Source organism: Strix uralensis, chromosome 3, assembly GCF_047716275.1.
Source record: "Strix uralensis isolate ZFMK-TIS-50842 chromosome 3, bStrUra1, whole genome shotgun sequence".
In the NCBI taxonomy this organism is placed as follows: domain Eukaryota; kingdom Metazoa; phylum Chordata; class Aves; order Strigiformes; family Strigidae; genus Strix; species Strix uralensis.
The window spans coordinates 27,182,080-27,207,201 of record NC_133974.1 but is presented as its reverse complement, the minus strand read 5'-3'; the positions used below and the strand labels follow the sequence as shown (position 1 = coordinate 27,207,201).

General features: G+C 38.7%; 2 protein-coding genes across 12 annotated transcripts in view; both read right to left on the bottom strand.

The window, feature by feature from the left end:
* TINAG (tubulointerstitial nephritis antigen) overlaps positions 1-12,384 on the bottom strand; it is a 48,970-nt gene extending 36,586 nt beyond the window's left edge. The window contains exons 1-4 of the mRNA XM_074864716.1: positions 12,015-12,384; positions 7,680-7,743; positions 6,554-6,643; positions 4,806-4,920 (exon numbers count right to left, since the gene is read on the bottom strand). Of these exons, the coding sequence (XP_074720817.1) occupies positions 4,806-4,920; positions 6,554-6,643; positions 7,680-7,743; positions 12,015-12,384 (639 nt within the window). The remainder of the gene's footprint in view (positions 1-4,805; positions 4,921-6,553; positions 6,644-7,679; positions 7,744-12,014) is intronic.
* A 6,264-nt stretch (positions 12,385-18,648) lies between these two features.
* Positions 18,649-25,122, bottom strand: part of MLIP (muscular LMNA interacting protein) — a 126,672-nt gene continuing 120,198 nt past the window's right edge. For all 11 annotated transcript variants that reach the window (XR_012628023.1, XR_012628025.1, XR_012628024.1 and 8 more), the window contains 2 exons: positions 21,783-21,817; positions 18,649-18,995 (listed from right to left, as the gene is read on the bottom strand). Coding sequence is in view for 5 of the 11 variants with exons in the window: in XM_074861741.1 (XP_074717842.1) it covers positions 21,791-21,817 (27 nt within the window). In the remaining 6 variants the exon portion in view is untranslated. The remainder of the gene's footprint in view (positions 18,996-21,782; positions 21,818-25,122) is intronic.

Here is a 25,122-nt window from a genome sequence, read left to right as displayed (position 1 = left end):
TACCTTTTCCTAAGATGATTTAAATATTTGAGGCCAGTTCTTTCAAACTATTTCAGGACTCTTGGGGAACCAAACTTTACCACTTTGGCTGTATCCAGATCACTTTGTTGCATACACTGGGAAACAGCAGTGCCACCATCCAGCTTGTACTCCTGGATTTCCCACAGAAAAACCATGGTTGAGAGGAAGTGGGTAAGGAAAAAAGAAGCTTGTACCTCAGGTCTGTATCTGACATTGGATTAGGATACAGCCCCAACAGACAGATTGTTGCAGTCTGTGCATATGCCCAGACTCAGTAACTCTCAAGTGATTCTAGGTTCATTATGTTAGATGCAGCCTGTGAGTCCTAACTGACATTAAAGTATACTGCAAGCTGTTAAGTCACTTAAGTGCTTTTGAAAGTCTTACCTCCACCCATAGCAAGCCAGTAATCTTTTAAATCTTGCTAAAATATTAATCTCAGTATTTTTATTAATCACTTTCAAAAGTCTGCTTTTTCAAAAGCTTGTTACAACCTTGTTAGGACTTGCAACCTCAAATGACACACAGAGAGCAACAGCTAAATTAAAGAATATCTTGTGAAATTATCATGATGTTCATTATTAATGAACAAGAACATGTGCAAGATTTACTTTGAAGATGAATCATATAGGCAAAATCCCAGACAAATAGTGTTTCTTTTACATGATAAGACTGCTCATTATCAACAATGAAACAAGCAAACTTTGGCAAAGGTTATTTACCACACTTATGAGGGTAATGACCATTTACAATGCTACAAATGAGGCAGTTGAGAAAAGCAAAATTCTAAAGAGATCTTTGGTCTGAGACAATGTGTTACTTTACGTATTCCTAAATTACTGCCAATGTATTTAATAGCCTCATATTGTAAATCCCATAGCAAATACCTCATTAACACTCAGCCTTGTCATTTAGAAATGCAGGATTGACTTGCAGCCAGAAACATTAGCTTTTTGTCTCAGAAATTGCTACCCTGATATTAAGAAACACTGCTGTTCTGTGTCAAATAGTAAGTCTAGAAAATTGTTTCTCAACATATGTCCCATGGACTAGCATCAAACAGCACAATGTAATCAGCAAAATGACTGGCAAATTATTTTTAAACCTTCATATGTATTCTCTGCAGTGAAGCTAGCAGTCTGGCCAAAGCAGGAAGGTAAGTGGATACAAACACTTGTATTTCAGCTATGACTTCTTCAGAAAAACTAGATGGCCCATCAGAGAAAAAAGGCTGAAGATTACTGAATTTGCAAATGTGGAAATAGTTTTTCTGAGGGAAAGCAATATTTTTTTTAATGTAGGGAAAAGGTTCTGGACACCACTTGCTTCGTGAAGACAAAATGGACATGCATGACCTTCAGTCTGCGAAAGGGAGATCTAAAACTCCTGAGCATTTTTACTATGAAAAATCATACATCAGTGGAACACTTGGTGTATTTTGTATACCTTCACATTGTCTTTATGAGTTCTTTGATACTTAATACAAAATGATGCCTTGTTAGTATCCCCGTTTAATTTGAAGCAATGTTATGAAGCTATATTTGTAGTTGGATATGTCAGTCAAAGAAACAACTAAAAAGCCTCTCCTCCACAACCAAACTTTTCAGCACTGCTGAGAACTAAGAATCTGCCACAGAGGTAAAGTGGTTAACAGAAGGGCTTTACATTCTTGATTTTTTTTTTCCATGCAATTAAGTAAGGACCCCCTTCTACACTAAAACGTTTTGTCAAGCATCCCCAAAAGACAGTAGAAAATAATCAGAACAGTAGGCTCTTAGGTACCAGAAACTGTCATTTATTCCCTAAACAGTAGACCAGTAGCATGCCGAATAAGTATTTGTTTAAAGTAAACAAGAAGTTGTATTTAATGAATGAGTAGCTATGGTTTTCTTTCTACATTAACAAAGATACCAAGTTTTGATCAGGTAAGCACAAGATACAGCCAAAAACTCCTGAACACTTGTTGTAGCATTTTTATCAACTAAATATATGACTTTGGGAAAATGACTTGCAGTTTTCTTACTTGCAAAATGGGAAAGGCAGTAATAATCTGAGAGAATGCATGAATATTTAATTAGTGACAATTTATCCACAGTAAGTAACTGCAGGTGAATTGGTACTCAACAAGGCCACATAAAGGTCAAGCCATTAAGGTTTGGAGAATGCCTCTGAAAAATACTAAACAGTCATTATTTCTGAATTTTATCATTCATATCCTTTTACTGTCTTGTGAACTGTCACCTAGTTACAGGTAAAGCTTAATGGAAACACTGTCATGAAAACTCACTTGTTTTTATCACTTAGGACTTTGTAAATGTGTTAGTATGCTTCACAAAATATCAGTGACAGAAAATTATTCATGGAAGGCAAAGCAGGGGCAAATGTCTCGGAAAATCTGGTAAAATACTTATCTTTAAAAGTGCCTGGAATTTAACTCCATGGCTACTATTTGCTTGCCAAATAGAAGAATATGTCTATGTACCCCTGGTGAGCTCAATCCATGCTATGAAATTGCTGGATCATGCAGGGTTGGTAGATATGGAACTGGCTATGAGTGAAGAAGACCATTTTTTTTGTATGTTTTTGTGAAGTATTAAAATGTGCAAGATAGGAAATTTCCCAAGGCAGAACAAGGACAATAAAGACATGATATTCTTGTAGAAAACTATAGAAGGGGACAGAATCAGGGAGATTTTCAGCTTCACAGGAAACTTCAGAGAAAAATATTTTTACATCAAGACTAGCTAAGACAGAAACCACTGGGGTAAGAGCAAGAAAGGTCTAATAATTCTGAAGAGAAGCCATAGGTAGGAAACACGCTTATGTACAATTCAGAGCAATTTTCTGCAAGTTCAAAGAATTCTCCAGAAGCTAAGTCATACAGACATTATTATTTTATATTTTTAGCTTTTTTAAGTAGAGAGAAACGTTTCTTAAAATCCTGTGCAAAGCTTGTGCTTCCAGCAACATGTAGGACTTCCTGAGGGCTAAATGCATGAATGTGCAAAGCTGGATTTCTGAAGAAGAATGAATTGAAGATCCCTGGGTGTCTGTCAGGGCCAAAGGTAGTTGGGTTTCAGCTCAGATTTCATAAAAACATAGCAGATAGGGAACATATGCCTGAGAAATGCATTGGTGGAAAAAAGGCTGTAAGTAGTGCAGCAGTAAAAGCAGCTACAGGAAGCTTAATAACAGTGATTCAATAGGCTGGACCAGCTACCCCAAACTGAATGGAAAAAAAGGAAATATCGTAAAGAATTTCTTGTAAACTTCCCTTTCTCATTTTCCTAGGTGGGATTTGTCTCACCTAGCGAGATATCCGGTAATATAGATGTCAGTCTCTGAGCTAGGTAAATAATTACTTTTTGCTTCTGCTATATAAGCATCACAATGTATTCCTCAATGAAAAAGCCAACGACAACTCTCTTCAGCCTCAATGCAGTTCACTGGTGATTTGTGGCAAATACGTACTAACTATTGCACTAAACGCTTTTATGTCATTGTCTTATTTTGACTTGCCATCTTCAACTGAAATGGATCCTTCTTTGGCTCTGAAGAGTACTCTAGCAAACCATATGCAGCAAAACTCCAAAGCTTAATTTCTGTCAACTTCTTGCTCTGACAACATTCCACAGTGTAATTTTGAGCAAGCTGGCCAATCTGGGCCACAACCCAATATCTCACCACACTGGTGCAGGAAGCTGACTTTGTGTGGGACGAAGAACCAGTCTGCATCAAGGAAGAGGGTTAGGATTATTAAAATTCTTGCAGAGGCACATGGCCCTCCCCCTCTTTCCAAAACCCCCTGTTAAGTGGTAGCTCTGCACAGCTGTCCCCACAAGGCCTTCTGTGATGTGGAAACCCTTCTGCCATACACATTTACAAGAAACATCAACAATTGACTTCAAATAGATAATGGTGTCATTTGCCTGAACTATATAGAAGATAAAGATTAAAACCTGCTATATTTAATGTCAATTGCAAACCTTGGATATATCTACTTATTTTCGCAATTTTTCTAATTTCACTGTGGTGAGGAAGGTAGTGTTTTCAGTCTATGATTTCCATAATCCTGGATCTTCTAAGAAAGAAACTAAGTAACTGATCCAATGCATTGGAAAATCTACTTTGGATTCAATAACTACGTATTTCCTCTTTAATTCCTTAACCTACCTACATAATTTAAAGTATATTTGCTTTGCTGCAGAACTAATTTGAGCATAAATATATGACAGGAAATTTAATTTAGCTATCATGAAAATGGCCATGGCCAAGAGGTTTAAAAAGCTGTTAGTAGAGAATCATCTCATTTTGCCATGTTCCCCATCATTTTTCTTTCCATTTGGTCAGAACTCCTACTGCATCTTTACATTGTTTTATCGTATAGGATTTCAGAGCTTCTTTCAAAGACTGCTGTTTAGTCTCAATTGTTAGCCTTAATGCACTATGCTCAGATTTATTTTTTTATGCTTACGGCTCTGTGTGCAATGACTAACAAATGGAGAGGATAGTATGTAACCATCCTAAAGAAGCAAAGATCTACTGTGATAAGTTAGTATTGGTGCACAGCTTCCCAATGGTTAGCATTTGCTTTTGCTCCTCCTTGTTTGATTTCCATCAATAGGACCACACACTCTATGGTTTGGAGAACTATGTGAGAGCTTCATCTTCAACATGGAAGCGCTTAGTGTTAAATCCCTGAATCATCATCTTATAATTGTCCACATTCATTTTTTCATTTGATAAAGTTATTTAAAAAATTAACGACTGTACATGACACTTACTGGAGCTTCTTTCATATTCAGCAAGGTATGAGATGGAGGGAAGGTGCCCAGACGATTTTTGAAACCTTCTTCCACTGTCATTCCCCAGAACTGACTATAGTTGTCAGCTTTCCATCTTCCTCACAGACAGAAAACAAACAAAACCTGGGTTAGAGATGCTACTCACATTAACACCTTGTTCCTTTGTAAGAGCACCACTAACAGCAATATTCAGAAATAAATCTTTCAAATTACATTTCAAAACCTATATTTAATATGCATGAGAAAATATTCAGTATGGGCTCTTCCACTGCAAATAAGTGTAGGATGGAGCAACACAACAGTATATGAAAAGTAGTGATTTGAGGCCAGCATCGTGTCAACCTACAGGACATGAGCATGCAATGCTTCAGAGAAGTACTGAAAAACAAGATGTTCAGTCATAACAATTACTGTTGTCTTGCAGTTATGCTCAAATTATGCTTCAGACCAGATGCCCACAGAGAACTAATAGCTTCATGTAGTGAGTTATATTGCTTCCAGGCTTTGGTGCACCAGCAGTGAAACACTGTTGAACCCAGCAGAGATTCCAGCTGACACCTTCTGCCTGAGTTTTACACCAATAGCCAAGTTGAGAGAAAAGACTCCCTATGGCTCTTTAATTATTCCTTCCCTACTCTCAGGTAGACTAGACTCAGATTGTACCATTAACCCTGCAAACTGTATGCACAACAGAAAAAAAATACCTTGCAGCCATACACATTTGGAACACATGGAAATTTATTACTACTGTAAAAGAGCTGAGCCACAGGGAAGAGCATTCATTCTCTCTACCCGATTCTTTCTTACTTGTGTATGAAGAACAAGGAGGTGAGATTCATGCTGCCCAAATGAGAAGCCTCATTGCTCTTGGTCTGCCTGTAGTCAGTGAAGAGTACAAATACCTGCAGAAGTTGAGTCATATCTCAGGTGGGCTTAATCACCATGTGGGAAACCTTAGCACTTACCACTGACAAGAGAGAGGTGAAGGGCTCCAGGTGCCTAACTTAATTGTCTATCCTAACTCCATTGGTTTGAATGTCTCTCATGAAGTATAAAATGTTTCAGCACTCAGTCACAGCTTGAAATCCCAGCAGGCTTCATTGGTGAATTTAGCACCTCATCTTCTAGAGAGGCAACACTTGTATCTCTGCCTGTAAATGGCCAGCAGGTTCCCAAAGCACAGTTCTGGAACTGGGGTGTCCCTAATCTCTGCACTACCTAGGAGGAATGAGAACTAGTAGCAAGAAATATACCAAGCCTCACAAAGTTCTGATATCTTTGTCTCCATTTGGTCCAGTGTCTCCTCTTCCAATGCTACATAGAGGCCTGTTATGTGGAACAATGCTCTTGAGGGAGGAGAAAAAATTACTTTAAATATCTATCTAAAGAAATAAAGTGAAGAATAAGGGAAGATGGTGAAGAATAAGGGAAAATGATCTAAATAGCATTTTGTGAGAAAAAAAATGTACTAAATTTGGAGAATGTTTTAGATAGATGTTTACAATGTCAACTCTTACCAGCATGAGACTTTCAGTATCTTTTCATTTAAAACTCTATAATCTTCTAGAGATTTAGGGAAGTTTCACAGATGTATGTTTACTGTCAAACTGATGTAATGTAATTGGGAAGGAAGGGGTGGGGAGGACTGCATAACTTGTAATTTGCACATACATACAATGAGCAATAAAGTGGTCTGCAACGAAACCTTAAAATAAAAGTGTTCTCACCCATAATCTCCAGAATTGATGTGCTGAATTAAGTCTTGGCGAACAAGGCATGCTTCTTTTGAACACTTCCAGAGACTTTGGATGCATTTGCTAAAAGGGCAAGAATACCACTAAGCAGAAAATGAATTGTCAAAGGAAAAATATGCACTTTAACAGCAGAAGGAAGATGAAGAAAAAAAGTGCAAACAATATAAATGTCGCATAGTATTTATGAAAACATAATGCTACTTCTTGCCACTTCACCACCTAATGATTCTTAATTGGAACAAGGTGAGAAGGTTTACAGCCTGTAGGAAAGGTCATACTTGAAAAATTTTGCTTCTATCTTTGTGAGATGAAACCATGGAAAAAGACAATATCCTGTAAATGAGATGTTGTGAAAAACTTTCACTCTGGAAACCCAGAAAGGAGCCATGTGGCCATAGACACCTTGCTTCAAGGGCCCTGGGCTAAAGTCAAGGCTGTGGGGGCCCCAGCCCTGTTTGGGTGCTGCTGGAGCCCCCTGGGCTGCCCTGGGGTTGGAGGGGAAGGGATGGTTTTTGGAGAGGCAAAGCAGGGAGGTGGCTCAGGCAGCTGACTGTCAGGGCCGGCAGCAGAAGTCCCCTGCCTGCACTGTCTGCTCTTGTCCCAGGGCAGAGAAAAAGGTGCTCAAACAGTTCATTCCTTTTCTACATAAATATACATATATATATATTCTTCCCTTATGAAGTAATGTAAAGTCTCATCACTCATGCCAATGAAACAGAGGAAAACGTTCTAAAATAATTCCCTAAACTTTAATGATATTTGATTTGTCTGTGTTCCGGTCAATGCCCACATCTAGGCTGAAACCATTTTGACTTGGGTCAGAGCCAGCAGACTGACTGAGCAGGAACAGAGTCAGGCCAGTGAGGAGGAGATTTTAATACCATAATTTTCATATCTCAATTAGAAAGCCCATTGACCTCCTACCATTCTTCTAAATTGACTGTAATCTAGTTCTAGAATACCTTAATACAGTACTACTCTTCCAGTCCTTTTGATTTGATTACATGTTTAATATGAATTTAAGGATGCTCACTACCTTAATTTCTGCTTCATGACATATGCTAAATAAAATTCAATTTGATGTTCTCTGAAACGTTACCAGGAATTGCAGTTGTCTTTAATTATTGTTCCTTCTCCATAATATTGGCCATCTTTATAACAACCTGCCAACATAACATAGAGATGTGTGAAAAAAATAATAATTTTTGAAATGTATTAAGTCAAAACTCTTGTTATTATTGAATTAATTGGTTGTATGCAGTATGCAGAAATTATTTAGTTGACAGTTGGCAAAATCTATTTCCAGTTTCTTCCAAGAAATTAAGGGAGTTTGATGTATTTTATTTTTTTACCATGTACATTACCATTCATAATAAACAAAATCAGCAACAGATTCAAAACACCCGCTGAAAAATTATTCTTACATGTAAATAATTCTTCAGATAAAGATATTTTCCAGAATAAACTTAAAAAGAATACATTTCTAATAAAAGTCATTTTCTAATTGGCAATCAAAATAGAAATGTTTTTCCAGTTATAGAATTTAAAAAACTAATAACTACTCCAAACCTATTGTAATATGTTCTTTTTTCTCACCAGTCTAATTCCTCTTTGAAAAACAGACAGATCAATTACATTTCAAGGCAAACGTATGTTTCATATACTCCCCAAAACCCAGTATAAAACCTAAATTGAGTGATGATCTTTCCAAACTAATACACCCCTCCTAATTTATTTTTTTATAACACTTCACTGAGAAAAGACTTTATGTGTGCTTTAAGTTCTTCCACATAAACTGTTTCTTTGGTGCGCTTGATTGTCAAAGCTTCAATAAAAGAAAGATGCAGAATGCCTGCGCAGGCCTTTGGATCAAGTCTATAATTAACATTGTACATTTATCACATGGGTCTTTTTTTTCCAGCCTGTTCTCACAGTTCCTCCACTGGTGAGCCTACAGGTAGAGTTCATGTTCCTTCCCCCACTCAAAGGGTTTGGAGCCAGAACCCCCAAGCTCTCCTTTCTCCTCCACTTTCAAGAAGCTTAAACCATATTTCATATTAATATATTGTTGACTTGCATTTGTATTATATCATGCTTTTTTTCCAACCACAAGTGTGAGGAAGATCATCCCCCTCTCATGGGAAGGGCTGAAGTTTGGCTCCCCAGTCGTACAAATGTATGCCTTAGCTGCCTAGATCTCCTTTATTGGCAGAAGAGCAATATGCACTTCTAAGTCATAGCTAATTTCATAACAAAATACAGAAGAAGACTAGAGCTGATGAATTAATTATAAGTGCCTATCCTTCCCTGTTAGTTAAACAGCAGGCTGTGTTAGCTAGCATAGGTGTAGGTGAGTTATATCCTACCTAAACAGTCTAAAGCCCAAGGTGTCTGCTCTAATTCTGCCTCTGCTAAGACATTTTTCAGAGAATACCCAAAGCAAATTTTTTAAGTGTCACAGTTTCTCACAGTCTGCCACAAAGTCAGCATCAGACAGTAGCTGGAAGGAGGCATCAAGCAAGATATTTCAAATATATCAGGGGAAGGAAGCATTGATGCAGCATCTGAGTGACAGGTCTCACTGCCCATGCCCAAGATAAAATGCAAACCTGGACAAGTACAGAAGAAGCTTTCTATTAATGTATGCTTAGGGAATTGAAGATTAAGACTACACAGTTTCTTTAGTCTAGCCAAATTAAGATTTAGGAGGCCTGGAGTGTTGCCTGAGGCGTCAGTGGCAGAGAGCAGAGATAGCTAAAAGACACTGTTTGCATGAGAATACAGTGAGATTGTCTGGCTGTAAATATATTAGCTTGGAATATTAATTTATTAAGTGGGAAATTAATTAATTTGAACATGCAGCCTGATGACTTTATGAATGGGATTATATAATGTGAAAATCATGATGGCAAGGAAGAGTATTTGATAAATGAGGACTTCCCTCCCAGTCCAGCAACCCTATACCTTTACAGCTCTTACTCCTTTTGCCTCCAGTATTGATGTAAGTACTTCTGTCAGCAAAATGCCTTCAGGTTTACTCACTTGTAGGCCAGATCTTGGCTGTGTAGTATAAAAGCAATTAGCAGACTCTCTGTCTGTCACTTTTATACCACCCCCAAGGTGAGATCCAGTGTGTTGACTGAGGGCTTTTTGTACCATCAGAGTAATTGAAACAAAAAGATAAAATAAATAATAAATATAGTCAATAAATAAAATTCTAACAGTTCTTCTAATCACAAAAATTAAAATAATAATAAAAATCCAGAACTTCTATTAGGTATCTAAGGCAGGAATGTGCACAGTTTCTTCTGAAACTACACAGAAAAGCCACCAAAATGTATTGAATGCCAGGTTCATAAAGACAAAATCGAAGCAGTTCCACATAGTTAAATCAAGACTGGCCCTCAGCATGGTGCACACCCATCAAAGAAGTCACAGCGTAGCTTATTGCTGCTGTGCACCAAGTCAGTGAATAGACAGGGATCCAGAAATAAAGCGCTGAGCAGTTTTATTGCTGCTCATTCTGGTCTATGTAAAGCACTTCAGTTTATTGGTTTATTTAAAGAAATATGACTCAGGAAGCACTGACAGCAAAACCACAGGCAACCAAAGGATCAAAATCTTCCAGGTGAAAAGTACTTGGGTGTATGTGATCTTAGACTCTTAGCCAAAGGCAGGAGTGTAGTCTAAGTTACTAAAAGTCAGCTAATATACTTATGTAATTTCTAAAAATGATTCATAATTTGCTTAATCTTCAGGCATTCAGTCCTTTTTGTTTCTCCATTTTTTCCTTCCAATTATATTTTGTCTTTCCTGTTCCTCAGACATTCTAGTTCTAGAAAGTTCTTTTAGAGGTTTCTTTTTTTTCCCCTGCTGTATTTTGGCTGCTTTATTATTCTCCTTTTACTCTCTAAATTACTTGCATAACAAATACGCAATACAGATTTTAAAAAGCTGCAGACTTTCCATCAGGGAAGCACTTTAAGAATCAGAAAAGCAGGATCTTGCTTTGAGATGAGATATTAAAAATTATAAGCTCACCTATAGGACAAATAAAGGTGCTTGAATAGGATAAATATGATTGCTACCTCTGGCAGGTATGTACAGTCCAGAAGGTACAAAACAGTGAACACGCATGCAAAAAATTTGATTAAGACAGTAAAAATATTACCCCTCACCTATTCCCTTATATAAACCTTCTGTTACACTTTTACCTTTTAGAGGTAGACCTACAGCAGGGCCCACATGACAAACTGCTACAGGTTTTGTAGTGATTTGTTTCCATGAAGGAGTTTGTCAAACTAGACCCACAGGCTGACAGCTCTGGAGCAGAGATGCTGCTAAATGTTTATTTAGAGCTTACAACAACACCACCCTGATCTGTTAGAAATAATATAGACCACTGCACCAAATAAATATGAAACAAATGTCTTTATTTACATAAATCATAGAACATCCTTTTCGATTATTAGAAACACTTTGGAAAACTAAATTTGTTTCACAGAATTTCTGTCACTCCCACTTATCAGATTTTGGCTGCGTGCCTAGCTTAAGAGCACAGCATCCTGAAGAGCTTGAATGTAAGCATCAGGGTTATTACAAAGAAATGGGTAATTTTAAAAGGTCACAGTAGTATTTTTGTTGATTTTAGGCTTTTCAAAGTTTGGAACAGTCTCCACATTTTCAGCCATATTTAGTCTACCAATAGCAAGAAGCAACATAGTCTTAAAATCCACAATTTAAACTTTTCTCACAGCAGAGATTTGGCCTATGCAGAAGCCAAGAGATGACCAGCTGTTTGTAGATCATTATTTTGCAATCTCTAGTTCTAAATAAAATAAACTGAGTTTAGAGTAGTCCTGGAGGAAATTCCACTACAAACTAATAAGTAAAAAATAACATATGTCAGAAATCCTTGTTCTCACCACACCCCTTCACCTATTCCTGCACCTGAGCTGTTGCAGGAAAAATAGTGTCCCAGGGGAAAGCTATGCTGGATCAAAACCATTGCAGAGTAACTCAGAGCAATATAATTCAGGATAACCCTTGGTTTTCTTGATGATTTATTTCTACGGATGGATACAAAAATTTAGAGCTTGCTGTTCATCTCATGTTAATATGTGAGGTTTTATTGAAACTGTTGAGATTACACTAATTTTGATGCAATGAAGCTATCTCTGAGAAGTTTCAGGTTGGACAGAGGTTCTGTCTAACAGAATATGATCTAACCTATGCTAAAAATATGTCCCTAGAGACAAAGAAATAACAGCCAACATAATTCTTACTCCATTTTCATAATCAGTGTCTTTGTCTATTATCTCTTTAGTCACATTTTTAGGATGTATAAACTCTACAGAGTAATCAGTAATTTTACTTCCAAGTATATTTTTATTGTGATGCACTAATGCCAACTGAGCATTTTCTCTGTACTTACCTGATGTTGGAGGTGGCCAAGGCTCATCGGACCTGGTGGGCTCAACAGGGTGGTCACAGACATCCCAGTAGTCAGCACAACAGTCTACAGGGCCAGGAGAACCTGAGGCACAGAACTGGTCACAATAACATATAGCTGCTTTGGAGACAATGTTAAAGCTGCAGTCATCATCTCTTCCTGTGCAACAGCCTCGTACCCTGCAGGACCTTCCCTGATACAGACTCCTTTTCAGCCTGTTCCACTTTGCAGAACCATCATCTTCAACAGAGTAAAGTCCTCGGGAGAAATTTCTTCTAGAGTCAAGCTGCTTTGCCATCCAAACTTCACTTGCAATGCAATATAAGATCAATATCTGACTTTTCAGCCACATTCTTCTGCCTCTAGCAGCCTTGACGGTCGCTGTGCTTCACTTTATCATTAAATGTTCATTTACTGTAGATGTAATACCTTCAGTTAGTATTCAGAAAGAAATCTGAACAGAAAGCTGCAGACTATGGTTTTCTAGGAAGACTTTGTATGTGTTAATTATTAGTCAGACATGTTGTAAACTCATTTATTTGCCCAAGATACAAAGATACTGGAAACAGAGCCGCAACTATGTATTCAACATTATGAAATGCTGAGTGCATTCTTTTGCAAGTGAGAAAATTTAGAGTAAAGTTTTCAGAATATATAGAATATACATGGTCCAATGTATTAGTTCTATACTTTTCTAAAATCAAAACAATGTGAGGAATGAGTACGTGGTGTCAAAGAAAGTTCTCTTTTGAGCTTCAATTACCTGTGACTAATAAGTTCTTCATATGATTGGAAACTATGCAACACTTGGATTGCATTTCATCTACTTTTTCCTTTCTGATATGCAGGGCTATATCAATCTTGTTTCCAGTGATCTAGCTTAACTTTATATGTTTTCTTTTGCACTGTATTACTGTGGGCAAATTCAGAAAAAATCAGGTGTGATTCAGTATAAACTATTACCCAAAGATATTCTTTAAGATTTGCATTTCTTTAGTCAAAATGAACCTGGCAATCATTGTAAATAGCAAAATAAATACCCACTGATGAATACTCATTCCTATCTAAAAAGGAAATGGCTGCATTAATAAAACCACAAAGAAAACCAAAGCAGATCTCAAAAGGTAAGTCTAAAAGCCTTCACTACTTGATCTATGATCTCCAAGTTTTTGAACTGCAGACCTAAAGAAATATGAACAGTACTGTTGCCAAAACTAAAAAGATTCAGAAAAAAGCAGCAAAGAACTTTGAAGTTTCTAGCAGAGGTAGCACATAAGGCTAAATTGCAAAAAATATTATAGTTTCAAATCTGAACAGTTACAAGAAAATTTAAGTCTCCAAAGCTGAACAAGCAGAGGTAAAAAATAGTCATCCTTCTGTCTCCATTTTGTAGTAAATGAGAGAAACCTGGAGAAGTTGATGGCAGACTGTTTTCTAGGGAATGAAGGGAATCTTTCCCTTTGTGACTTCAGCTGGGCTGTTCAGTGCTGCAGGAAGTCATAGCATCAAAGGCCAGCTACTTTTGAAAGCACAGCTGGGAGCACAGCTGGTTTAAATGCATTGCCATGAATAGCAGAGACTTTAAGAATGTGTGTGTATGTTTATATATATGTGGGCTTGTAATCCAAATGTTCAAGTCCTTACTACAGTTTCTTGCCAGCAGTGCTTTTATTGGACCTGCCTCCCACTCTGTCCCCACCACAGCTAAAGAACTGCAGATGAGGGGAAATTGCATCAGACCACACAATTTTTATTTTGCTCTGTTGCAAGCGATCTTCTGTGAGGAAGTTAATAGAAAGGCCAAGGTCAGCAACATGCAATCACTGTACATCACATAATAGGACATAAATCTTAGTCTTCAAATTTGCTCTGTGTGTTTTTTATTAAATGTTGTTTATGAGACAAAAGTCTGGACAACATTAAGTCTGTCGCTGACTGCTATAATGCATCAAATATAAAGTGAGGAAAATGAGAAAAGACATGTTCATGGAAGCTCAAGTGAAGTGCTCAATAGAAATGATAACCCATTTCTTTTCCTTATGTCTATGCAGCTCCATCAGTTCTAAGAGAATGACTCCTAATTTGCACTGACATTAGCAAAACATAAATTTATTTGTTATTACAGACCTGTGGAAATATTTTTACAACCTTATCCCCTTGCTTTGGAAGCATAAGAAAGAAAAAAAGCTACCATATGTGATAAATGTTATCAGCCAGTCAGATAAAGTGAACAGGCACATCTGTGTTTTAAGTTACAGACCTCTGGTTTCATTTGGCTTTGTTTGGGGTTTTTTTTGAATTTTCAACTTTAAAGACTTGCTGATGATAAACCCAGAGGCAAGGAATTTGCTTGGAATTGTGAGCTAGGTTACACAAAAATGAGATTTCTTTCAAAGGAAAGTGAAAATGTAACTCGTGCTTCTAAACAGCTTTGTTTTGTGACACAAGAAACTGTGCTGAAAGTTGACAAAATCTATTTTTCCCAACTGTTGGCATGTGTTCAAACCTTAAAAAAACCCATGAATATATTCCATTGTGGTTCAGCAAATATTTTTATTTCACTAGTTTCCTTTGTAAGCGAAAATAGCTCTCTGTTCACTGTATGAAATCACGCATTGACTTACCTGTAACTATTTAGAAACAGTTAAACATGATCCTTTTTCTCTATTGAAGATTAACCTATTCCAAGCATAAGAGCTCTGCTAAGCTTCTGAGTTAGGGTCCTAGTCCTAGTTCTAGTCTGCACAGTTAAGTACAAAAATATTCAACTTGTACCTGTTTCAGCACTACCTGATATCTACACATTTGGCAGGAATTCAAATACTAATATCACGGAACACTTGGTGGAATAACAATTAACAAACAGTTTAAAATGTCCAAGAATCTCTTGAAAGCTGGAGCAAGATTATTCCACAGCCTTTCTATCAAAAGTCTCCCTGATTTGTCTGAATGAGCCTATTGGGCACCATAAAAATCACATTTCTAATCACCTTCAGAATACAGGCAATAGCAGTGGCCAGCAAGGCTCTGAGCACTGAAGGTCACTCCCAGGACGGATGGCAGAGCTCACCCCATCAGAAGACTGTGGCACCTTCCCTTCCTCTGGCTGCTGCAAGCGGACCAGGGTCAAGCCTTGCGCACAGACCGAGGGACAATTGCTGTACTGCTACCTTGTGCCAGGAAAATGAAGTGAAGCTCTGTTAGTTTAGGAAGAAACCAGTATGCCAGACACCAGCTCAGTCATTTGCCAGTAGACACATGTCAGTGCATCAGAGAACCCGTGTAATTGTTTATCTCCAGTTTAAACTCTGGAGTGGTATGGGCCATCCCTTTCTTTGAACTCAAACAGAAATTTAACTGGTGACTCCTTGCACAAAATGCATCATTGATTTGTAATGGCTGCAATAGCTTATACTTACTACTCTTTATTATTAATGGCTGCAATGCAGTAAAAGTTTTTAAAGCAAAACTGCTTCACCAAAAGTGTTGTCCCACAATATCTTCTCTTTCCCATGTACTAATGGCAGAATAGGATTCATCCTCCCAAACTGTGAGTGACTTGCTCCTAGATGTGTTTACACAGAGAAAAGCTGTGTGTTAAAGTTATTTTCTCACTGTCACTTTCATCTCCATATGTTTGGAGCAGGTGCAGGAATGGGAGCGCTTTCGCCCTGGCAGATCACTGCTGTGGGTTTTTGGCATGGTATGGAGCAGAGCCACTTTTAATTCGCACCTCGATTACTGTGTTCAGTTTTGGCCCCCTCACTACAAAAAAGATATTGAATTACTCGAGCGTGTCCAGAGAAGGGCAACGAAGCTGGTGAAGGGTCTGGAGCACATGTCGTACGAGGAGCGGCTGAGGGAACTGGGGTTGTTTAGTCTGGAGAAGAGGAGGCTGAGGGGAGACCTCATCGCCCTCTACCGCTGTCTGAAAGGAGGTTGCAGAGAGCTGGGGATGAGTCTCTTTAACCAAGTAACAAGTGATAGGACAAGAGGGAATGGCCTCAAGTTGTGCCAGGGAAGGTTTAGACTAGATGTCAGGAAGTATTTCTTTACAGAACAGGTTATTAGGCGTTGGAATGGATTGCCCAGGGAGGTGGTGGAGTCCCCATCCCTGGAGGTGTTTAAGGGTAGGGTCGATATAGCGCTGAGAGATATGGTGTAGATGGGAACTGGCAGTGCTGGGTTAATGGTTGGACTAGATGATCTTCAAGGTCCTTTCCAACCTAGATGATTCTGTGATTCTGTGATTCTGTAATTCAAACATTTCACGGCTGCCTATCTCAATTCTTATGGTGCTAATCCAGGTTACGTGTAACTGGGAATAATGACAAATTTCATCGCATGTCTAAGTAGATCCTGCCACAGTGTGACTTGCTATCCACAGCCTCTGGGACCAATGAGCCCAGTTCCTCAGATATTTAAATCAATAGATTTAGAGGTAGAGGTAGAGAAACTGACCACAACTGCCCATGCCAAAGAAATCCCATTCCTTACACACAGAAATTCACACACACACAAGTGCTCAAGCACTCAGAGTCAACAACCACAGGTAAAAGAAGATGACTTCATAGGTATTACATTGTACTAAGTGGTTACTATAGCCTCATACCTTTTCACTCTTCCCACCACAGTAATCCACCATATACACTTCCCACCCCAGCTGCATCACTTGGTCAAGCTCAAGGCAGCAGGTGCCATCTCATTCTTTTTTTTCTTGTCAGCCATACTCCAGCACTTCCCTGAGGTCAGCCCACTCTGGGCTCAGCCAAGTAAATACATGTGAAGAATGGCAGAACCTGTGCATAGTATGCATGCAGCTACACAGCTGCAAGTGCTCTCCTAAACAGTGTTTCACCAGGGCTTGCAGAACAGGTAACAGCAGTCATTGTGGCTTGTATCTGGATAGGAACCTCTCAGGAGACACAGCCAGGCATGGAAATCTTGGCAGTGGTCCCAACATATCATGGACAACATGCCACCTCCGTCATGCTGTCAATGCAGGTTATTGGGGAGAGATCAGCCTGTGCATGGCTGCACATATCTTCAGAGCGGTGATGCATGCAGTGAGTTTGCCAATCCCAAACCTCACCAACCAGTTAGAGGTGAAGGAGAAGGGGAACATACTGTATTTCACTGTCAGTATGAGCTCTCAGAAGGTGCTGTGCTGGTGTTGCATGGCAGATTTGTACCTACTGGTGTTCATCTCAAATGTGTGGCCCTATCTGATCCTACCAGTGAATGCTGGCACTCCAAGTTTAAACTATTCTCTTGACCATGAGTAGACTGACAAGGGCAGAGGCAGAAGTAGCATCCCAAACTAATACTAGAAATCTGAACAGGTTGTCCATGTGCCTACCAATAGTCTTACCACCAAGCAGGCTTAGACGCGCTTTGGATTCATATCAAGTTTGCCGTTACTGTTATGTGAATGTCACCAGTCCACTTCCAGAGAAGTCAGCTTGTAGAAGGCTCTTCCCTTAACTTCTAAGTTGCTCCATGCCATTTGCTTTGCAGTGTGTGACTTGGCTAGTGTAAAAATAGCCTAGGATTGCCCTGCATATGGCTAGATACTGCTCCTTGCATAAGTGAGAGCAGTCTTACATAGAAATCATCAGTTCATTTCTGTTTAGACATCTTTTTCAGTGCACAAAAAGACACTGCAGGAATGATATATACAACTTATTCATATGAAAAATAATTATGCCTTGGCTGATGCACATACTAGATAGCCACTATCAACGTGCTCAGTTAGGCTACCCCAGTAAGACAGCCAGTGAGCCTGTGCAGGGTAGGCAAGCATCAGTCAGGTAGGGAAGGACTGGGCTTCTTAATCCTCATAACAGGCTGATCCTCAGTGTTGCTGAGTTGCCACTTTCTGATTCTCTGCTTCTAAGGATTTTTTATACCTTAAGGTACAGATTTTTTCCGTTTGTATCCTTGAGCTGCTACTGTTACACTTTCAACAAAATGCTTCGCTCTGTGCTTTCACTTTTCTCATTTGGCATAGCTTTAGCTTGTGAGCCTCCTGATATTTAAGCAATTTTCTCATTAAAACTGAGTCAAGAGAGCTGTGCCACACCAAACCAGGCTTTGGATACCAGGCAGCTGAACCCTTGGGCCAAGGGCTGCCCTCAAACTGATGCAGCAACCAAATTTTCTCAAGTAATGAATTATGACCCTCCTTCCCATGGCCCATTCTATGTCACTACCCAGATACATGTCTTGTGCTAGGCAAATGTCACTTTTGACCATTTGGGCCAATTTTAATAAGTCTTTTTTTTTTTTTTCCAGCTTGAGTTGTAGCATATAGCATCAAGAGAAATACCACAATCATTCACAGGATGAGTGAACACTGTGTATCAGACTGTGAGAGAGGATGAGGGAAAAATGGAACCATAAGCCCTCACTAAAAATAGGCAGTTATTGTGGTCCTGATGGGAACGTGTATTTCACCAGAAAAATAATGAATAAAACCTGGATAAAGGCATCAGAACTTGGCTTAATAAATTACACTATTGAATAAACAGCATCCACAAATTTTATAATACTACTGAAAAAGCAATCAATTTTTGAGCTAGATTTACAGGAGTAAAAATAAGAATCACAACAAATGTTTTGCAACAAAAATACAGCTTTATTTAATTTCACTGTTTATATTATTTCTAAAGAAAATATGCTGTGTTATATTGGGAATCTTAAATCAGCAAGCACTTCAAGAAATGATATTTCACTATGGCATTTTCATGTGTGTATCTCGGGTTAATTATGCTAGTACATAAGATTATGCCTTGAAAGAATATTTGATTGTTATTACTGCTTTGCAATTAGCATACTGGAAGCGATTTCTTTTTTTTTTTTTTAAATGGTGCTTTAAATAACATTTGTGCCTTGGATTCCTTCTTGGTATAGAAACACATCTCAAAATACTCTATGGTTTTAGCTCTTGATCTTCATTCAGGGCTGCAAAAGAAGAGTTTTTGCATGAACTCAAGTTAGCAAAAATACAGATTAGTAAACTATATAACATGCACTGAGGTCACTTAATTTTTCTCATTTATATAACCTGATGATCTGACTAACAAATGTAACTCAGTTTCACAGAAAAAAAAAGCCATAAAGATATATTCAGACACCTTGTTTGTGCTATAGCTGTAGGAGATGACAGCCAGAAGACCAAACCTACCTTGTGAGATGCTTGCCTGTTTTTGCAGCAGCCTGAGGTAAACTGGTTTAGCACTTAAATTTCCACATAGCTACAACTGTCCAAATTCCAAACTAAATCACTCTCCCTGAAATTTAGGCCCATTTCTTTTTCTCCTGCTCTCAGGAAGTGTGAAGAAGTGACTAATATCCCTCTTTAACAGTCCATTATGAAGAGATATAAACCACTGTGGCTCTACTCTGTCCTTATTTCTTTTCTTCTATGTGAAGACACCAAAATCGTTATATCTTTCTAAATCCCACATTTGTTTCTCACATAGAATCATAGAATGGTTTGGATTGGAATAAACCTTAAAGATCATCTAGTTCCAACCCCCCTGCCATGGGCAGGGACACCTTCCACTAGACCAGGTTGCTCAAAGCCCCGTCCAACCTGGCTTTGAACACTTCCAGGGAGGGGGCACCCACAGCTTCACTGGGCAACCTGTTCCGGTGTCTCACCAACCTTCACAGTAAACAATTTCTTCCTTATATCTAATCTAAATCTACCCTCTTTCAGTTCAAAATCATTACTCCTCATCCTATCACTACACTCCCTGATAAAGAGTCCCTCCCCAACTTTCCTGTAGGTCCCCTTTAAGTAATGGAAGGCTTCTATAAGGTCTCCCTGAAGCCTTCTCTTCTCCAGGCTGAACAACCTCAACTCTCTCAACCTGTCTTCATAGGGGAAGTGCTGCAGCCCCCTGATCATCTTTGTAGCCTCCTCTGGACCCACTCAAGCAGGTCCATGTCCTTCTTATGTTGGGGAACCCAGAACTGGACACAGTACTCCAGGTGGGGTCTCACAAGAGTGGAGTAGAGGGGGAGAATCACCTCCCTCGACCTGCTGGCCACACTTCTCTTGATGCAGCCCAGGATACGTTTGGCTTTCTGGGCTGAGTGCACATTGCTGGCTCATAGTCAGTTTTACCATCCACCAATAGCCCCACAGCGCTGCTCTCAAACCACTTTTCACCCAGCCTGTCTTTGTGTGTGTACATCCCATATAACTGATTCTTCACTAATACTGAAGAGAGATGAGTAATTACCTCCATCATATTACAAGCACTCCCTTCAACATCTCCCTGGAATGTCATTTTTCATAAGTGCATCACCTCTTCAACTCAGATTCAGTTTGTGGTCTCCTGTAATCCTCAGGTTCTCTCCTGCAGTATTATTATCATTCCTTTTCTGTCTGTGCTCTTCATATTTCTTTGTATTTGTCTTCAATTATTTTTATCATATTGATTTCAAGGCATTCCCCTAACATAAGTAAGTGACCTTTTTTGAATTCTAATCCTGCCTTCCAATCTGCTTGCAAGTCCTCCCAAATGGGCATTATCTGTAAATTGGGTAAGCTTACTGTCCATGTGCTGGAGCTAGAAGACAGCATTGTAGAAACCTGTGTGAGATGTTCTCCCACTTCGGCAGCAAATGATTGTTCTCAGACTCCAGCTTTACAATCAGTAGCACATCTACCTTATGTGAATTTAATTTAGTCCATATCTGCTTTGCTTGCTTATGAATGTCATGTGGAATGGTGTTGAAGATATGCTGTATCAAACACATCCCCTATATCTGGTTTACTGTCAAAGAAGGAAATGAGATCAACTTGATAGAATTTGTTTCTGATGTGTCCCTGTGCAAGTCCTCTTATCTCCTTACTATTCTCTAGATGCCTACAAATGGGTTGTTTAATACTTTGTTCCAGTGTCTTGGAAATGCTATTAGGGCTGACTTTTCTGTAATTCTTTAGATTTTCCTTTCCTCCTTTGTTAGGTATGACATTGAGTTTGCCTTTCTCCAGTTTTCTGGGAACTTACTCATCCTGCTAATCAATAGTGTTTGAGAAATTGCTTTGGTTAAGTACTTTAACGGTAAGTTTCATTAGGCTGTACCATTCTGACGACTCCAGTTTACCTCAGTATTCCTTCAGGTGTTCTTTTTCATTTCTCTCCATGATCTTAGTCTCAAATTCTTAATAATAACTGAAATAAACTTTTAGTCATAATTAACTTTTTTTTGTGAAGACTGAAACAAAAGAAAAAAATTGAACACTTCAGCCTTTTCTATATCGCCTATTTGCTGACCTCCCTTGTTAAGTATTACATTATATCTGCTCTCAAGCATAGCTCATTATTTGCAATATAGCATTGTTTAACTCTAACAAATCATTCATTTTAATGGTACTTTGCAGTTATGCACTCAAATATAAAATAATATTCATCTGATTTCAATTACATTACTTCACAATCTAATTCCAGACCATACCTCAATTTCTTCCAAATGTTTGATTGCATCCTGCTTAAAATAATTCAGTTGTGACTTTATTCTGTGATGTTGAGATTCTGTGGTACTAAGATGGTAATTATTAATAGAAAATCATTCCCCAAACATAGCCAGATTATCCAAACACTCAATTTTATAGCTAAAGCATCCTATCATCTTTTTAAACAAAACCATAAAAATTTGTTAAAGTGACACTAAAGAAGTAGTTACATATTAAAACTGTGACTCTAATCAAGTCAGTAAAATAGTAATACTCACCATCATAGTTAAACAGAACCTCTTTCATTGGCAACCTGGAGAAATAAGGGAAATAAAATGTGAAAACAAAGTGGAAAGGAGAATAAAAACTACAGTATGATAAGCAGGCACAGTTCTACAAACTGGTGGACAACTTCATATAGCACCCTGTCTTTTAAAAACATTTGTTTCCTGCACTCTTAATTTATAACTATAGTTACTGAACTGGAGATGATTTTTCATGCATTGACATGTTTGAGGAAGTATAGTGCACATAGCAAATTTCAACAGACAAGCATCACCTTGGCTAAATGCATGTTAGAGGACATTTTAGACTCATGTTGAGTTTCCACTTCTTTTTTGGACCACATCCTGGGAGGACAGAGCATGTGTCCAACCTTGCATTCATATGGCATGGATGTTGTTTTCCTCCTTAGCAAGACTTTTGACAGACTCCTACACTGACCTGGTACCCAAACTGAGGAGTAGGGTGGACCACATGGTGGATGAATAGCTGACTGGACCACTGGTCTAAAAAGACAGTAGTCAACAGTTCAAAGTCTCTGTTCCAGGTGGAATTTCAGAGGATGCTAGCGTGACATCTCCGCTGGGGACCTAGGTGGTAGGAAAGCCTACATGTCCAGGGAAGTCTGTGGATGTTACTAACTTGGAGGGGAGGGAGAGACTGATATGCTAAGGGTACAGCTCCCATTCTGGAGGACTTTGCCAGACTGGCAGAATGGGCTAGGAGGCACTTTGTGAGCAAAGGCAAATACAAAATCCTTCATCTGGTGTGGGACAAGGGGGGTGGAGGAAGTCAACAACCCCATGCAACGGTACAGGCCAGTGACTGACTGGCTGGGTAGCTGCTCTGCAGAGAAGGACCTGAGGTCTGGTTGACACCAAACTGAACATGAGTCTGTCCACCCTTGTTGTGATGAAAGATAACCTCATATACAGTTTCATTAATTTGAGTATAGCCAGCAGGTTGAGGGAAGTTATTATTTCCCTCTGCTGGGCACTAGTGAGGCTGCATCTGGAACACAGTTTCCATTTTTGAGCCCTCCCAATAGAAAAGAATTGTCAAGCAAACAGAAGAAACGCAATGGAGGACCATCAGGATGGTTGTGAGCATTCCTTGATTTCTGGGAAAGGCATATGACATATGAGGGGAGGTTGCAGCGTTTGTTTAACCTGAAGAGTAGGCTAAGGGGTATCTATTTTCCCACTTCAGCTATTTAAGCAGGGTTTATAGACGGCTCAGGTTTGCATGGTGAAAGGAAAGGAGGCAATGAGTGGGGAAATTTTAACTAGCCATAAGGAAAATCATTGTTTATCATAAGAGTGGACAAACACTATAACTAATTTTTGTCTGATTCTATGATTCTAATTACTTAAAAACAGCCTTCTTCAAACTATAACTGTGTTCTGATTATCTATTCAGGGCAACCTCTTTTCCTCTAAAAATATTACACAGTACTCCTGCTATTATTTAAAGGGAACCAAATACAACAGCTGTTTCTTAAAGCAAAATAGAATTAGATTAAAATGGCAGTATAAATGACATACTGACATTTCATACTTTCTCTGTATCACTTTTATATTACTACCCTTTTAGACTCTTTAATGTAAATTTATCATATAAGTAATTCATTTACAGTAATTCTTTTTATAGTGATCACATTAGAAATAAAATCCTATCAATGCATAAAATGCTTTTTCCTTGCTAATATATGGTGCTCTAATATGCCCTTTCATGTCAGTAGGCTATAACTGAAACTTTTTACTTAAAACAAGATCTCATTGAAGCTGGTCAAAAGTATTGCTCAAATACCTGTTGCAAGTATAAATTTCTTGTTGTATATATAAAGTATTAAAAATTAAAAAGCTTAAAGCATGGTAAAGTATGAAGTAAGTAGAAAGTATGTCTGCTGATATTTAAAGTTTTATTTGAGAATTTACAAACGTACGTTGTTTGGATGTACTTTTCTATTTATAAATATTGGAAGACTGCAGTTTACTGTTCCCTTTTAGCGGTTCATCCATTTAGGAGGTTGAAGAATTTGTCACAGCTAACATGTGAAATTTTTATTCCTTTAGTAAAAGCAGTAGTTACTCCTATTTTTAATGCTTATTTGCAGGGTCATTAAATTTTCAGTTAAATGAACAGTTATGATGATATGGAGAGAGCCTAGGGCTGCAGTCCTTGGGTTGATCTAAATAAACTAAGGGTGGTGAGTCTGTTGTTCATTTTGTTCCAAAATATTTTGTTCCAAAAATCACAGGTCGAGTCAGAACAGAACACTTGGAGGCAAGTGACATCAAAGGATTTTCTAATTTGCATCATCCGAGACCTTTTTTTATATGTATTGCTGTTCCTCTTTGCCTTATTATTTGCTGCCTTAATCTCTATGCTTAGTATCAGTCTGTGCAACATTCTTTAAGAATTGCCTAATGTCCTCTAGTTCATTAGATAATTCATAAACTCTGTAAATTAGCAATGCTGCAAAGACCACTCTGACCCTGCATCCCAGATGTGGAACAGAAGAGATGCTGACTGTGTCAGAGTGTAACACACGCGTGCTCTGTGGCCTGGCTAGCCACAGAGCTGGCAGCAATGCTCTGCCACACTCGTGTATACTAGCTCTCCACTGTCTGGAGGATGGAGCCATAATTTTATGCAAGACTGAAAATAAAAACTGAATAGAATATCCATGATGTGACAGGTGGAGAGCCCACATTTGTGTCTCCAAAGAAAACACAAGGAGCAACGTAGTATTTTGCCCCAATATGTCTGCATGCAGGGAAGGACTTGTCCCAGCACCAAATGGAAGAAGGTGCTTGAACAAAGGAGTTGACATTTGAGTAGGAGCAGCTTTCGTTCCCTCTAGTTTCACTAGTTATCTACCATATCCCTGTTCTTGCTTTGACAGGGATCTTCCTCACATGTTGAAAAGGTATTGAACAGTATGTGAGTGCTGGATCATTACAGAATACCCAACCACCACCAGCAGCGTCCCCCAGGCTGTTGGAATAACCTGGAAGAGAAGGCAGACTGTACCCTGCCCTCGTACCTTCCCACCAGAGATGGGGAAGGGCAGGCCGCTGCTATGGGCACAGCCCATGCTCATCCATCCCTGCTTCATAGTGATCATGATGTCAAGCAACTGTAGGGGGATTTTGTAAACTCTGGGATTTTCTTTGTAAATCCAGGGTACAATTAAAGTTTTTTAACTGGAAGAACATTACTCTGCCCTGGTAAAGCCATTTTGGTTGGAGCTTTGGTTTAATGTGAAATCCCTTACATAAATTCTTTAGTACAAGGACTCTTTCATAAAATGGGTGTATTCTCTTCTTATAT